The sequence below is a fragment of the Lagopus muta genome, chromosome 16, assembly GCF_023343835.1.
Source record: "Lagopus muta isolate bLagMut1 chromosome 16, bLagMut1 primary, whole genome shotgun sequence".
In the NCBI taxonomy this organism is placed as follows: Eukaryota; Metazoa; Chordata; class Aves; order Galliformes; family Phasianidae; genus Lagopus; species Lagopus muta.
This window is the reverse complement of record NC_064448.1, coordinates 1,682,407-1,698,773: the sequence shown is the minus strand read 5'-3', so window position 1 is coordinate 1,698,773 and position 16,367 is coordinate 1,682,407. Positions and strand designations below refer to the sequence as shown.

General features: G+C 43.9%; 1 protein-coding gene across 8 annotated transcripts in view; it reads right to left on the bottom strand.

The window, feature by feature from the left end:
- Positions 1–7,053: 7,053 nt before the first annotated feature.
- Positions 7,054–16,367, bottom strand: part of DOK5 (docking protein 5) — a 514,932-nt gene continuing 505,618 nt past the window's right edge. For 4 of the 8 annotated variants that reach the window (XM_048963029.1, XM_048963030.1, XM_048963023.1 and 1 more), the window contains 6 exons: positions 16,210–16,350; positions 15,280–15,469; positions 14,282–14,417; positions 9,810–9,872; positions 9,468–9,588; positions 7,054–7,657 (listed from right to left, as the gene is read on the bottom strand). In XM_048963029.1, the coding sequence (XP_048818986.1) occupies positions 7,590–7,657; positions 9,468–9,588; positions 9,810–9,872; positions 14,282–14,417; positions 15,280–15,469; positions 16,210–16,350 (719 nt within the window). In that variant the 3' untranslated portion in view covers positions 7,054–7,589. The remainder of the gene's footprint in view (positions 7,658–9,467; positions 9,589–9,809; positions 9,873–14,281; positions 14,418–15,279; positions 15,470–16,209; positions 16,351–16,367) is intronic. The other 4 variants (XM_048963024.1, XM_048963026.1, XM_048963027.1 and 1 more) reach the window with 3 other exon arrangements.

The window sequence follows — 16,367 nt, the reverse complement described above, 5'->3', positions numbered from 1 at the left end:
GATTTGCCTGAAACCCTCAGCCTGATTTTTCTTACTCCCAAACCTACCTGGGACCTTGCAGCACAGAAGGAGAGAAGAGTTAAAGCCTTCACTTTCAGGAAATAAAGCAAAAACTGCTTCAGGATTACTTTACTTGAAGGTTGTGGGTTGGTGGGATTTGCAGTTAATTTTGGTCTTTGTGTGGCTTCCACCTGATCACTTTTAAGACTATTGAGGTGTCTGAGCCTGGGAAAACATTCTGTTGTATGACTTCCAAATTTTAAACTGTAGCTTGAAAAATAATAGCTATGAATCCCCATCGAGACCCATTATGTTGGCAACCAGATGCCTCAAAAGGGTCAGCAGTATTCCAGGCAAAATTCACTGTTCTGTTTTGAAAGAGACAAAATTCTGTTGTTCTTTATTATTCAGTGTATAACACTGAGGCATTTCAGGCACTTAAAAAATGTTCTTTTACTGTGTATGCTTAAACAGTCCAAAGGAACGGGAAATATTTATGGGAGAATGATAGAGCTCAGTTAAGAAACCTAATTTTTTGTGTTCTACTGAATAAGGAACATCAATATTTACCAAAAAGCCAAAGCGTGCTTCTTGGACTGCAGTGCATTTATCTGAAGCTGATAGCATCTCTGTATGGTAGCTATCCCCAGTGATCCCTGAGAACCCAGTAGCAGAACACTTATTTCTGAGTAACACTGAGTTCTAATGGGAGAACTCAAAATGAGTTTCCTGGAGAGACATTTGGCAGTTAGGAGACGAGTGTGGTGCACTTAAGTGTCATCAAAGGAGGGTTCTGGGACCAAAAAATTATTCTCTTCCACACTGGTGATGGAAATGCTCCTTATCTGAAGTCAGTACCTTTCACAGGTAACAGTACCACGATCTGTATGAAGGCCAAGTAGGATGCAATTGGTTGCATGATTTGCCTCTGATGTTTGTTCTTCCTCTGCCTGTGCTCCAGTCCTGTAAAAGGACCCTGGAGCACAGGCAGAGAGGGTAGAGGAGTTTGAGGGAAATGCGGGCAAGTCTACTTTAAGCCCACAGCAAAGATAAATCCTAAGGACAAACCCAAACAGTTAAAATGACATTTCCTTCACTACCACTTCTATTATAGAAGTCCTTTATGTCAAATGTGCAAAGAAGTCCTTTCATACTATTCAGTACTATTGTTAATGAGGTTAGAAATCACGAGCAGACCAAGATGACTTCTGAAAAGTGGTAATAATTTACATCTATCAAGATCTTTGCTTTTGTTTGGGGGTTGTTTGTTGCTGGGTTATTTAGGGTTGTGGAAGAGCTGATGACAGGTGAATGGCATGAACAGTGCATTTGGGAAAAAACAGTTGTAGCTTTAGGGGGAAAATACTGAAAAGGAAACACAGAGGACCCTTTGAACTGCAGCAGACAGCACTGAAAACAAAACCCTCAGAACAGGTGAATTAATAAATCAGATTGCAGATTTTGCACAGCCACAACAAACTGCAGAGTTTATTGCTTCATTTTCAGACTCAAGTCTGCAGAAAACAAATATATGGGGCTGGGGGCATTTACAGACAATGAACACCCCGAATGAAGAACATCCCCCAGGGTATTTGGGAATCATCTCACTGACAGAACTGAAATCAGATAACAAGCTCAAGAAAGAAATACAGCTCACAGAGACTCCAGCTGGCAGATAAGCAGCAACGGCAGCTTTCCACCCATAGATGTGAAGTTTCCTGGGGAGTGGATTTCAGCCACTTTACCCCACCGGGTCACTGGAGCTGAGTCTGTAGAGTGCAACAAGTCCCCACCTGCTGCTAGAGAGTCACTGCAAGAGCCATGCTGGTCCTTTGCTCCTACTGCTGTCATTGTGAAGGTGTGCCGGTCGTTCAGCTGCATTATAACCTTCCTGAGCACATTTGTTATCAAAATAAAGGAGGCATTTGATATTATTTTGCATTTGGCACTTTCGTTACTCCAAGGATTCAATCTCTGCTGCCCAAAGGCAGACATTTCAGTGCATGGAGAGTCACCTGGGGCCACTGCCTGCACACACAGCACCACGCTCCTGCCATGTGCACACTGTGTGACCTAGGGCTGTGCCTTTCCACTGCTGGGCTCTGCACTGAGCAGCCCCTCGGATGGCATCACTCTGTGCAATTCATACCACTAAGTCCTATAGGAGATACAGAAGCAAAGCCACAACCACCACCTTACCTGACCCCAGCACAATTATGCTATGAGATTTAAGTATTCTTGCTAGGCTTTGGCACCAAATTAATTAGCCTATTAACTTTGAGTGCAGCATGAAAAGAACTATGTAACGTGCATCCTTGAAGGAATGGAAAGCACACCACAACACAAAACAACCTCCCTCATACTTAATAGCAAATAAGCATGAATGTTATCTGTAATCAATCCAAGAAAAATCTTCATGAATTCACAGCCCACAAGTCTCTCCACTCAGCCCATTCCCACAAGGAAACTGACTGGTTACCACCAACCCAAAGTCTGCAGATTCCAGGGAAGAAACAGCAAAATCACACCTGTGGGAATGAGATCATGTTAATGAATGGGGCTCTTAGTTGGCTCTGCTCCTGCCGCAGTCCTTGGGGTCAGATGTGGATTTCGGTGCATAATGGCAGAGTCAGCGCCTTCCTCTGTGCTCTGAGGTGAAGCAGTAAATGTAACCATCTGCTGTGCTTGGTTGGAGCCGGGAGGAAAGGGAACAGGAAGAATCACTGGGCCATCAATTGTGCGCCTTACAGAGCAACCAAAATGGGAATTTAGTTTTGAAGCATTCATTCTGCAACCAATCGATATAAATATTGGGCATGTATAATTTGAAAGGTGTCAGTACCACATAGTGATGCACTGCATCATTCGCTCCCTATGTGAACTCACCCTGCAGGTGCTCATAATACACAGGACAGCTGTGTGTGTGCCACGCTGCAGCCATCAGCCCACTGCCCAGCTCCCCTGCCAGCCCCAGCAGTGCCACCAGCAAGAGCTCTTGGTATTGGCTTTGCATTTTATATTCTAAAATTCAGTGCCTCACTTTTTAACAGTTGGTTGGAAATCATCTGCTTTTATTTTTCTGTTCCAATGGAGTTGTTGGTTTTTTTTTTTCTTTCTACTTTATTTTTCATTTCCTGCTTACAGCCAGAACCATAACATCTATTTAAACACAGATACGCCCCGCTACCAAGAATAAGTGAAGCAGCTGATGATTGTAGGTACTCAGCAATTTCCTGATTCAGAAAGCACAATGTCTCAGCACTCCTCCTGCTCAGATCTCACAGTTTCATTGCAGAGCAAAAGGAGGAGTATTTGATCTAAGGCAGCACATGTTTTATTAAATTATTGGCAATCTGCAGGTTTCCACAAGGTAGCGACGGCTTTCGTGGCTCATCATTCCCCTTGGCTCAATTGCCACATCTGACCATGCACGAAAACAAACTGCATACTATGTCTACTGCAAGGGCAGTTAGTTACTGGTCATACTGGTATACAGTATACAGGATATACTGAGTGCTGATTCTATTTATTAAAAATAATAAAGTAAAAAAATTGAATAAAATAATAAAAATCTGCACCACTCATTCTGCAAAGAAAAAACAGGAGATTCCTGTCTCCCCAGATCGGGTGGGGGTGATTAAAGACTCTCATCAGGAATGACACACATACTGATAGATCCAAAGGTGTTTTATGCTCAGCTTTGCTGCAGCCAACAGCTCTGGATTTCCTGAGGGTGCTTCCCTGATGGAATGAATTCTATCTTCGATCTATGCTGCGAAGGGAGGAAATGGATATTTAAGTTATCAGCATGTTGCTGGGTTCGATGCTAGTAAAATAACATGAGTAACTCAACATTCTTGTTTCTGGGGCTTCCAGCCTGCATGCAAATGTAGCATGGCTCATTCTCTGGCATCCCAACCTGCATTACATAAATACTGTTAATAAAAAGATAGCATTATTCTTCAGAATCCCCTAATCTTGACCAAACAAATTAACTAGCAGTGATATCATCAAATAATACATAAAGAAGTACCACCAGCCTATCAGCTGATTCAAATAGATTCAAAATTGCAATGTGAACCTTCCATTCCCAGGATTTTCTTTTCTTATTTCACTGGACTTGGATTTCTTGATTTGTGTTGTGTGTTTCAGACCTAATGCTCACATGGACATCAGCAGTGACAGCTGGTAATAATGCCATTGCTGTTTGGTGATGAGTCCCAAGGGTGTTAACAGAAGCTTGCCTGACCACAGCCCAGCTATTCCAGAGGAAAGGATTCCTGCTGCCTTCAGCAGCTCAGTTGTTCAATTTCCCAGTGTAAAGCTGAATCAGGAGGTGACTATTGCAAATAACACAAATATCACCTGGGTTTGCTCAAATGTCAGGTTTTATTTGGGGCTGTGCAGCTCCAGGAGAGAGCTTGGAGGAGCTCTGACACCAGAAACAACCAACCCTTCCTGATGTCATCTGCTTGGTGCTCTGATTTAAACGCCTGCTCCTCAGTAAAACAACACACTGCAGCAGGACGAGAATCCCCAGGGAAAGAATACAAACAAAAGCACAAAACAATCTTCCACAAGTGCCTCTACCCAAGGGTTCTTAATTCCAGTTATCTTACAGATGAGTGTTTTCCAGCCCAATTCTCCCCACCTGGCATGAAAAAGCCTTTGTCAGTGATAAAACAACACAAGCCTAATTGGTTTGAAGTTAATGGGCAGTCCTACCTTTGTTTGGCAACAATAAAGTGAAACAAAATAATCTGAAACTTGAGTAACACACAAAACCAAAAGTGCTCTTGATAATGATTCATGCAAAGGTTTATTTTCAGAATTCACCCCTGAACGTTACCACCTACCTTCCCTTTGTTTCACTTCTGACTCTTCACACCACGACTCAGCGATCTTCATAAGCCACCACAGCTCAGCACCAACACTGAAAGAGATCGCTGCCCTTGCTTGGTGCTTCTGCTTTTGGATGGCCTGTGCCAGCAGCCTCAGAAAGAAGATGAGCTGGGAATTAACTCCAGCTAAACCCAACACAGAACTCGACCCAAGTGACATAGTTCCCAAACTCAAGTGTGGTTTTCAGTAGGTCAGATTTCAATGGCACCAAAGGGACAGCAGAGCCCTCCAGCAGCTGCAGCTCCGCATCCTTCACAGCTGGCAGAGCAGCTATCAATCTGACATTGCTATCTTTTCCCCTCCTGCACTGCAGAGCTATAGTTATGTGCTTCATTTATGCTAAATGTAGGTATGCTTTAATTTGACTAAATGTGCCAAAAATAGAGATCATGCACCATTAATACTGTGTGGCTTTCAGGTGCATCATTACACGTTCATGGAGAAATAAATATTTATGCAACTATTTACTTCTGTTTTATGGACCATATATTCTGAGAGCATGCAATGCCTTCAGCACAAAAGGCTTTCTATATCATTTGGTCTGTAGATATTTCATCTCACTCTGTAAAACTAAGCCCTCTACTCAGTCAGTAAGTGAGATAGGATAAATTAAATTAACAAGTGAATTTCTCATTGCCAGTGCTCTTCTATTTTGTACTGACTTTTATCCAGTGATCTCAAAATGTGGACAATATCTTCTTGAAAGCTGTAATTTCATGTAAGCACGATTTCACACACTACACAGAAGCAGCCTGTCCAGTTCTGCAGACTATATGCTAGCTTTAAGCTCTCAGCAGAATGTAAAAGCAGAGGACAAGACAGTAAGGAATGGCAACCAGAGAAATGAGAGAAAGGGCAGGCATTCACCTCACAGAGAGGCTGTGCATTTATTTTAGTCAGCCTAGGACAAACCAAACCCCTCACATCTTCTATTTCTAACGTTTCCAAAGCATTTAGAAGGCAGAGAGCTGGGGAGATACCCGAACCCAGAACCACCCAGCCTGCGTGTCTGCAGCTAAGGCCCTTCTACAGGCTTGTCAGAAAACAGAAGGGTGTGCGGGCTACATGCTGGAGAGAAAACCACTACAACACAAACCTTCTCCCTGGCAAGTTGATTTCCTGGCACTTGTAAATCCCAAATACCCAAGAAGCACAGTGCAATCAATGCAGCTGAGACCCAAGTTCTAATTAGAACCTCCTGTTTGCAAACAGCTTGTCTTTAAGTGCTACATGGCTAGAAGCAGTGATAGAATATTCCCTAAAAATAAGAAAACGGTTCATTACTGCTCCTGAAGAACAGAAGATCAATCTGCCCTTGTGAAAGTTAATGAATACACAGAAACACCACACCGTGACCCCGACCCCAGCGCCTGAGGCAGCGCTGTTATTATCATGCATTTTCCAGATCTGCTCAGCAGCAGGACTGGGATACAAACTCTTACTGCATTCATTTATCTGAATGATTATTTAAATTAACGACATTCTGGCTGCGAGTCACAAGCTTCAAGAGTTGTTCACCTGTTTAAATATTAATTGTGCTTTTCTGCTGCAAGGTGGGAGAAGGAAAGCGGAATTAAATGCTAACAATTTTAATTCTGAATATCAACAACAGTCCAAACATTAAAAAAAAAAACCAAAAAACCCAACCCACAGAAATACAGCTGTTCCACTGAAATGATGAAACAATTTACTTATGCCCCCCCATCAAGCAAGCAAAACTTAATAACTTAAATATATTCAGTTAAATGCAGGGCTTCACTTGTAATCAGGATAATCACAGCCTTCTATCCTCTTTTCTTCTGGCCACTGTGCAAAAACCAACCAAGCTAATTTGGAAGTCTTTTTAAGGTGCCTGTATGGCAGTGGTAGATGCTGTGGTTATGGTCACAAAACAGGAAAATCTTCTGCTGTGTAGCATTGTGAGAGTCCTGCTCAGTCTGCTCCCTCACACTTCAATGAGAGGAGCTGTCATTAGAGATGGAAGGGGGAACCCTCACCCACCACCCCCCCCCCCCCGCTGTCCCTTCGGCTTTGCAGCAGCTCTGCTCACTGTGCTGATGGTGACAACACGAAGTGCTGGGCCACCAATTAACTGGGAATTGCTTTTATTTCAAACATTTACAGGGATGGAAATAAATACAGGAAACAGACAACAGAGAGTGAGCTTTTAATAGAAACAAACCAAGTCTCCATCGGGGTTCAAACAGGAAAAGATTGAAATCCAACAGCTGCTTAAAACTGGCCACTATTTCAAAGGTCGGGGGTTATGCTGAACAGTCACGTCAAGAACTGAAGATAAGCATTACAAACAAGGATGACAGCTGTAACGGACAGGATGAAACCACACTACAACAGGAAAGTCTTCTATTTACAACATAGGTATCATACAAAAACATTTGGAAATATTTAGGGAGCAACTTGTCTGTCCAGCTGTAGGATAGAAAAGAACCACTGCAGGGTGAGATGGTTTTGTTCCCACCCCCAGTTTCTACAGAATCATTTTAACTTTTGGCAAAGTTGGAAAGAAAAACAAAACAAAAGACGACACGCCACCTTTGTATTGCAGTAACTTCCCATCCAGCCCACACTTCTCAGTGTTTCTATCCTCGCTTTGCATCATCCGTGTCATCCCGGTACCAGGGCAGCACATCAGAAGACAAAGAGTTTGTAAAGTTCTTGGCAGCCCTTTATCGATGATCTGATCTGTAGACTGGAAACGTGTCTGTCCGATGGAGCTTCACAGGGCTTGAGACATCTGGTGTGTGCCGGGATGAAAAACAGAACAGTGCTCAGTGAGGCACAGCGACTGTACTCAGCGCCCTGTAGATCACTATGTGAACTACAGCTTACGTCCTTAAAATAGGGATAGGTATAATTAACCTGCTGCTTCATCTCAGAAACAGCTCCACTCAGATTTTCAATATGAATTGAAGCATTTGAAGCTTTGGGCAATGTGCTTTAACTGGAGATGCTCAGGGTGGCACTGGGACAGTCCCCAACAGCTGAAAGAGATGACTTCACTATCTATCCTGATTACAACACTGCCTGCACGGCTTTATTTTTCCCTTCTCAAAGACCAGGACTTTTCAAAGACTTCTACTGCTTTCTCATGACCACAACCTCCAAGGATCCCCTTTCCAGTTTAACAAGCTGTTCTAAATACAAAACAAGTGGACTGTCCCCATACAGTCTGTTTACGCTGAGTCAACACAGTGCTGAATGACTGCACTAATAACTAAAAATACACCCAGGCACAGCCATAGCAGTGCCTGACGGGCTCAGCGCCGCTCCCGTGTGTCACAGCATCGCCTGCCCGCATCCCGGTATGAACCAGCGCCAACAGGCGTTCGCGTGCTGCTTCTATTGCGTTATTCTTCCCTCCGTCCGAAACACGGCAGAGGCTTCGCTGGGGCTTTCCACGCGCTGCATGCCCCCTCTAGCGTTCGAAAAAAGGAACAGGACAAAACGACGAGCTGTTACAGCCAGAGGGATGAGAATGGAGCGTAGCCGCCTGTGTCGGGTGTCAGCCCTGGATTTCTAACTACAACCGCTGACACTCCGTGCTCTGCAGAGGTCGGAGCCTCCTGCTTAATTTAAACGTGTAAAATGAGTATCTAAGAATCATTGCTTCTCCTCCTACCTGAAGGACTAAAAAAAAAAAAAAAAAAAAAAAAGAGCTATAAATAAATAAATCAAATCACCACCGCTGTAAGATTTCCCAAGCACAGCGTTATTCCATCCGTCTACACACTGCGAGAAGAAAGCCGCAGCCAGCCACAGCTCTGCCCCTCAGCATCGTGCTGCCTCACCTGCACCACGCGTCCCGTCTGTTCTCCGGGGTCTCTTCTGCGTACCCCGACCCTTCCTTCCTTCCTTCCTTCCTTCCTTGCTCACCAGCTCCAGTTGCAGCCCATCCCACAGCTCGGGGAGCGTAGTGCCACTAGATGGCCCCCGGGGACCGCGGAGCGCAGCCGGGAAAGAAGCCCTCCAGAAAAACCCCGCAGCCCACCTGGAGCTGTGCCTGCACGGAGATCCCTCACGTCTCCGGTACGGACCCTCGGTAAGTCATTGTTTTAGGCCTTGTTAGCTTCAGTAAGGTCCTGCCTTACATTGATTGTGGACATATTAGGCATAAACTGTTGACCAAGTCCAGGACCAGGAGTGGACCCAGCTTCACCACAGCTTCTCGCCTCCATGGTTTAACTACAGATCCCAGAAGACCTCACTTTTCACTTCCGTCTTCCAGGGAGAGGGAAAAATGAAACTGAGTGGAAGTCAAGAGACTCTCTTTGCTCCCTGATGGCTCAGAGTAAGAACTTCAACTTTTCAGAAACTGTCATCTATTTAGATGACAGATCTAGAGAGAAAACTGTGCCATGAAGTCACCCCTCCACTGAAAAGCAAGATGAGCATCCTTCTGATGCCAACCTCTCCAACTCAGGTTGGACAAGCACTTCCCTCCATTAATTTGACAGCAGTGGCAACTGGCTGAAACTGAGCATCAGTGTTCAGAGAGATGGAGAGACACTGCCCTGCCTCAGCAGCCCTCCCCAGCTCCTCCTTACCTTGCAGGCCGTAGAGCTGGCCGGTGCTGTGCTGCCGTGTGATGTGCTGCCAGTAGGCACTGCGGGGCAGGGGCACCATGGTGCTGAGGGACACGGCTCGCTCGGTCATCTTCATCTGAAGCTGCAAAGCAGTAAACGGATATGAAGGAGGCAGTTGTGCACACTGAAGGTCCTCAGGGAAGAGCACAACCACTGCCTGAAAAGATTTCTAATGGCATTTCAGCACAGCATCTCCCTCTGTCCATCTGCCCATCCTGCAGCCAGCAGGGACTGACTCGGGGTTAGGCTGGGGGCACACACCACACGTTAGGAAGTCACGCTGCTTTACACACCAGAGCTCACCTTCGTGCTGCCCTGCTCCTGCGCCAGCACTGCTGCCTCTGCAGGGAGGTCTAACTCAAGTAGCTGAAACAGAAACTGAGGTTCAGTGGGAGGCAGAAAAACGCTCCTCCTCTGACAGCTACGCAGCAACTACATAAGCAGCTTCCCAAAGCTACGTACAACCTCAGCACACCAAGAACCTGATTAGACAAGTTTCACATGAATTCAGTAGTATGCATATGCTGGCTGATAATAATATCTGGGTTTTATCATAAACTTCATAGTAGAACTAAAATTCTCTTTTTTCCAAAGCTCAGAAAAACATTAGTTTGAAGATACCAAACCTGTACTTGATCTTTTCTATTTATAAAAATGCTTTTCAGGAAAAGAGCAAGCTCTTACATTATAGTTTCACAAAACCTGAGGTGACAGAACCTTTTACAAGAGAGTTGCCTGTTACTGAAGAGCCATTTTGAGGTTCTTTAGAGGGGCCAAAACCCTCAAACTCCCTCTGTATGGTGGATGCTGTGCCTGCAACGTCAAGGGAAATCAAAACAAAAACAAAAGCAAACCCAGATCAACCTTTGCTCTTAGAACACACACCCCCATGTCGGAAGGGTGAGTCACTGCACAGCACGAGCTGCCACCTCCACCACACAGTATTTATCACAGTTCCATCACTGAAGCCCCAACATCACTTGTGGTGTCACCTAACACAACAGCTCCATGGAAACAAACAACGAGAGACCCACGGCCGGAGCAGAACGTGCTTCCTCACTGATGGCACTTCTAGGCTTGTGCACTCACAAGTGAGTCAGGCAGCAAACTCAGGTGGTTTGAGCCACAGCCCAGCTGCCAGGAGGACAGCCAGGAGGGTATCAGTGGAGAAAAACACACTGCCTGAGAAAGAAGATAAAGACACAGAAGGGGCAGAAGAGATGCCTGACCTGATCTCAATCAGCATGGGAAAGAATTAGAAAACCCACAGCTGGGGAAAAGAACGAATATTTTATGTCCTGAATACATAGCACTTCATCAAAACACCTCAGACTGTGAGCAAAAGCAGCTGTAATGATGATGGATTTCATTCTCACAATTAGCCCACTGTATCTCTGTGGCAACCGAGGAAGCAGGAATTACTTGCTAATGGCCTGGCTTTATTCCACAGAGGCACCGAGTACCATAAGCAGGTCAAAGCCAGCCAGAACTCCGTGCTGGAGCATGCATGGGCAGTGGCTGCAAGCAGAGGATCAAGCAAGACATAAAACTCCACATACCATTAATATAACGAATAACTTGTTAATTGGAGTGCACCTAATCCACAGCCTCTCACTCTCTTCTTAGCAATTAGTGAAACTAGCACAGGAGGCAAAACCACTGCCTGCTTAAGAGTTAGCTTTCTTCCGAGTTAGCTTTGAAGGTTGCTCGAAAAGGAAAGAAAATATGCCTGCAATTTGAATAGGTATTTTCATTTCTTTGTCTGGCAATGCAGAAAAGGAGCAGCTGGACAAGGTGAGTTGCCACTGACCAGAACAGCTTCATGCATCGCTAAGCAGAATTTGCTCTTTCCTTCTTTAAAAAAAGAAATCTTTGAATTCACTGGAAAGCAAAACAACCAAAGCCCACTTGTGAATGTATGTTAGACCCTGGTCAGCACATCAAACCTCACCAGAACGCCATCACACACCACAGGCTGTCAGGGGGAGGCTCTGGCTGAGGAAGCCCACCTCACTCATTCCTACAATCCTTGCAGCATCCACAGGCAGATACAGCCACACTGCACCAACACAGTGAGCTATGAGCACGAGGCTGCTGGGGAGGTGTCAGACATCACAGCCCACGCTCAGCAGAACTTGGCAGCTCCATTTGTTTTACCAATGTGGGACATCCAACTCCCCCTTACTGCTCAGCCCCCAGGAGCTCTCAGGTGCTGAGCACCACAGCCCTGTCTCCCATGCTCACCTCACTGATGTAGCAGCAGCCAGGGGAAAGGAGAAGGGTGGTCAGGCACTAGAATGGCCTGCCCAAGGAGGTGGTGGAGTCGCCATCCCTGGCAGTGTTCAAGAGGCGCCTGGATGAGGAGCTACGAGAGATGGTTTAGGAGCTTGTGGTACTGATAGGAATGAGAGGGTGGTTGGACTGGATGATCTTGCAGGTCGTTTCCAACCTTGTAATTCTGTGATTCAGAAGCCACTCAGAGGAGACTTCATGTCTCACTACCAGTGTCTCCCATCTCTTATTTATCTTTTTTGTAAATAGTAGCTCTAGCTTCACTAACACAATTAAAAAAAAAATATCACAAGGGGTTATTAATTCTTGGAGACAAAAACAACCTAATGCAGCTCAGACCGCTGGGTGTGAAGTGCAAGCCTCCATATAGACTCCCCTTGGAAGTGTTCAAGCAGAATTAAAGTACCAGGAAAATCAATCAACCTGAACAATGAAGATGACCCTCACAAGGTATCCTGTGATCAGCAAAAGCAGCTATCTGATCTCTGCATTAATGTAATGATCTTCAGTCTGAACTCCTAAATCTGAGCATCCTTGAAACCAAAAGAAGGAACTAAGCCTGACTATATTGGAACCAGACATTTCTATGACAGAGTTGGGAGACTTATATTCATGGGCATATGGACCTGTCTGAAGCAATTATATTCAGATCTTAAATTACATGGCTTTCAGTTCAACAGGAATATGTTCTTATTTCCTGTTTAGTGCTCTTGGGTCTATAAAACTAGATTTAGGGGTTGTGGTTGGACACAGTGTTCATGAAAAAGCTTCTGAGGTTGTACAGCTGCTCTCTGCTGAAATCTATAGCAATTGTGCATCTGTTGAATGTATGGGCACTTGTAAAACAAATTTTACAGCACACTGTCAGACACCGTGTATTAAAGATGCTACTACATGAATGCAAAACCACTAATATGAAATAGCCTGAAAACCTATTCGCTTCAGGAGGTAAAAGCTAATGAATTGTCTTTTTTTTTTTTTTTTTTATTAAACAAAATTCACGCTCTCAACAGCTTGCTCAGTCCCATCTGATGCTGGTTTGCTACAAATGTTTGCTATGTACGCTGACGTAGACTAGGCTACTTCCAATCTGCTTCAGTTAGTTACTGATGCATGCTTACATCATCTCCCATCTGTCTCAAATCAAGGAATTTTGGGCATTCTTGAACAAGACAGGCTTTGGGTCAGTACTTGTCCTCATGGACACGGCTTCACTGAGGTGACACCAGCCAGAAGTAAACTGGGTAGCACCAACTGGAAACTGCCATGCTAACTGGTCTGTTCCTTGCTGGAAATGGGCATACATGGCCTGCATTACCCCTAAACAGATTCGAGTCTTCTGTGCTTTCTCACTCATTTGCTCACCTGCTCTACAAGAGATGACAGAATGACCTATCCAGCTGCATGTTGGGCTGAAGCAGCTATGCAGTACACAGAGTCTGTCAGAACACTTCAAAATAATTTTCTATTGCTCCTCCTCATTATACTGTTAAGAGAAATAGCTTCCTATCACAGATTTGACTTCCATTCTGTCTCAAGTTCAGGAAATGAGTAGAACTACTGAAAGGATTAGACATGGATGTGGATAACAGCAGCACTTTTCATAGAAAGGAAAAGACAGTTTTCACTGCAGATTGCATGAACCAATTAGTACTGCCTGAAGTAGAGAAGCTGCATATGGCCAGGCTCTTCCATAGTTGTCCATTCTGCACATTTTATGCATTCTAGAAAGTCTGAGAGTCCTACAGTGTAGAGACTGACTGTGGACACAGGATGAACAGAAGATTCCTTCTGACCCCACAGAATTCATGAGAAAACATACAAAATAAGACCTGGAAACATGCTACGTACAAGTATCATCAAACTACCTTCTTCTGACATCACACATGGAGATCCCACACTATCTGTTCTCAGTTCGTAGGTTAACTTTGCACCTTATACTCCTATACTTTCTAGGGGTAATGAGCATCATAAAATGAGTTTCAGACACAAAAAGCACTTGTGAAAAACAGGCATCCACCAAGAGATCAGACAAACATGTAGTCCTCCCTCCCACAGGTTAACCTGAGCCATACAACTCATTCCAAGTCATGCTTGAAGCGTAGGCATCAATTAACAAACAAAAAACTGAGCACGAGCCACATTCTGCAAATAGATGGATGAGAAATGTTTCTAAACAAACTCATGATGGTGACTAATTAGAATAAGTTAATAAGAAAGGAAACTACGGATTGATGGGAGCTCATCATCTCTGTATTAAATCACACTTGTGGCTTTCCAACCACAGATACCAAAGACTATACATTTCCTTGTTTGTAACTGGGATTGCTTTTCAAGGATCCAAACACTACCCTAAATATAATAATTGAGACAAATTTACTAAGAGCAATACTCAAGACTGCTTTCTGCCTGTGAATCTAAAGGAAGTCACACTGAGGCATCGCTCACTTATGTGAAATAGCAAGCGGAGCGCACAGCCGTACCATTGAATTTTTCACGCTCTGCAGCAGGCGCTCGTGTTGTTCTGCTATGGCCAGAGCAGCCGAGTGAACCTTCTGATAGATTGCTTCCCCATCTCGTGTCTGAAAGATGAACAGTCCTTCTCCTGTGTCGCACATCCTGCCAAAGTGAGAGCAGACAGGAGCCAGATGTGAGATTTTTCACTTGCTCGCAAGGATCTGTAGCACTGCGCCGTGCAGCTTTAGAGCCATCACTGCACAAGCAGAATGAAACAAAGGTTGTTGAAGAACTGAAGAAAGTTATTCGCACGGGCTTTAACAGCCCTAGCACAATCTTACTGTTTTAACCCACACTTTGGCCAAACACAGACTCAGGTGAGTACAACCCTTGAAAGTGCATGAGCTCTAGAGAGTTGATGCACAAAACCCAGATTTTTGAAATTTAGACTTAAAAGAGGGGATTAATTTTCCTTCTTCCCCTTTCAGGGCTTTCATATTACCTGTAATGAGCTTTGTCTTTCACTTGAAACCCTAAACACGTTATCCTCAGCATCCCAACGGTAATGTCTTACCACAGCTCATGCACAATCAGAGAACTAAAAACACATCCCTTTTCCTGAGAGAACTAAATTCTTCAGCAGTACAGAGGATGGACGTTTAAATGCCTCTTCTCTTTCCAGATATGTTAATTGCATGATGTGTTTCTCTTTTACGATTGTAATTCTTTAATGTGCTTATCTAAAATAAAGCAACCACAGCCTTTAAAAAGGATTTGGGAGTTTAGTTCAATCAACAGGTGCTCCAGCCTCCGCCACACAAAGACTTCAGTTCATTAAGTTCAAGCTGCAGGAAGCGATAAGGAACAACAACTCTAGAAGGAGGAACTGCATTTATGTTTCTTATAAACGCATTTGTCATAATAGATGGAAAGCAGGAGTGTGATTAACAAAAACGAGGACCCCCTTCTCCACTACTTCAGAATGATGGAGGAAGGTGATGCACTGCAACAAACACACACCTACCTCCCTGCTTCAAAGGTGAACCAAGAAGGGTCCCGTCCGTAGCGTCGGAGGGCACTTAATGGCCAAGAGACGAGTTTGACTCTGGGATTCTGGATGTCCCAAAGACAGATATTCTCAAATGTTATCTGCAAGGTACATTCCCCATGCACATCTAAGTTAGGGGATGGCATCAAATACACATTGAATCTCTCTGGGAGAAAAACAAAAGGTTAGTCTAAAATCCCTGCCCGTTAACTGTCGAAGTCATTAAAGGAATTTCCTATTTTCCACCTCTATTAAAAGATCTTATTTCACTTCATACAATTATTGCAAAAATAAAGACTCAATTCCTTCCAACAACTCAACTAACTTAATGTTTGGAGCAATCAAAACACTGCGCTGAAAGGGCAAACACTTGGGAACGTGTTGAGATGCAGAAGAACTGCACCATCATAATCCTGATATTAATACAACTGTGTGCACGAATAAATACACTGCAAGTGCTTTTGTGCATATAATTAATTAATTTGCATAGGAAAATTAAGTAGCTGAGAGCTCAGGTTTTGAGTGCAATTATTGTTATTTATTATTTGCTTTAACAATGTTGATAAATAGTTTCAGTCAGAGGCTGAAACTGTTGTACAGACACAGTATAAGAAAACACACAACGAAAATACAGTTTCCCTCTCCAAGGTCAGCTAAATTGTATGAGAGGAAAAGTGCTATTCCAAAATAATTTTTAAGCCCTGAATTACAGCACCTTATTACCATGCTTGTTATTTCTGATGGCAATTAAAACAAAACAAAACAGGATGGGGGACTTGGTTCCTTGATTGGTACCAAAAAACAATTTTTGGTACCAATTTATTTTTTGTGTTCTTATGTGCAGTCCAAATGACTTTAAAATAAAGTAACAAAAGACTTAAGAAGTCAATACATTATTGTACATACCATTCTGCTCCCTCTCCACTCCTGATGCCAACAAGTCAGGCTCTCCAAGGCTAATGTCATTAATTCTTGTCCCAAGACACTCCATCTGCAATACCTTGCACCACTCATCTGCCTCAAGTTCTGTATAAATGCCCAGAAAGTCTGTGTGTAGGTATAAT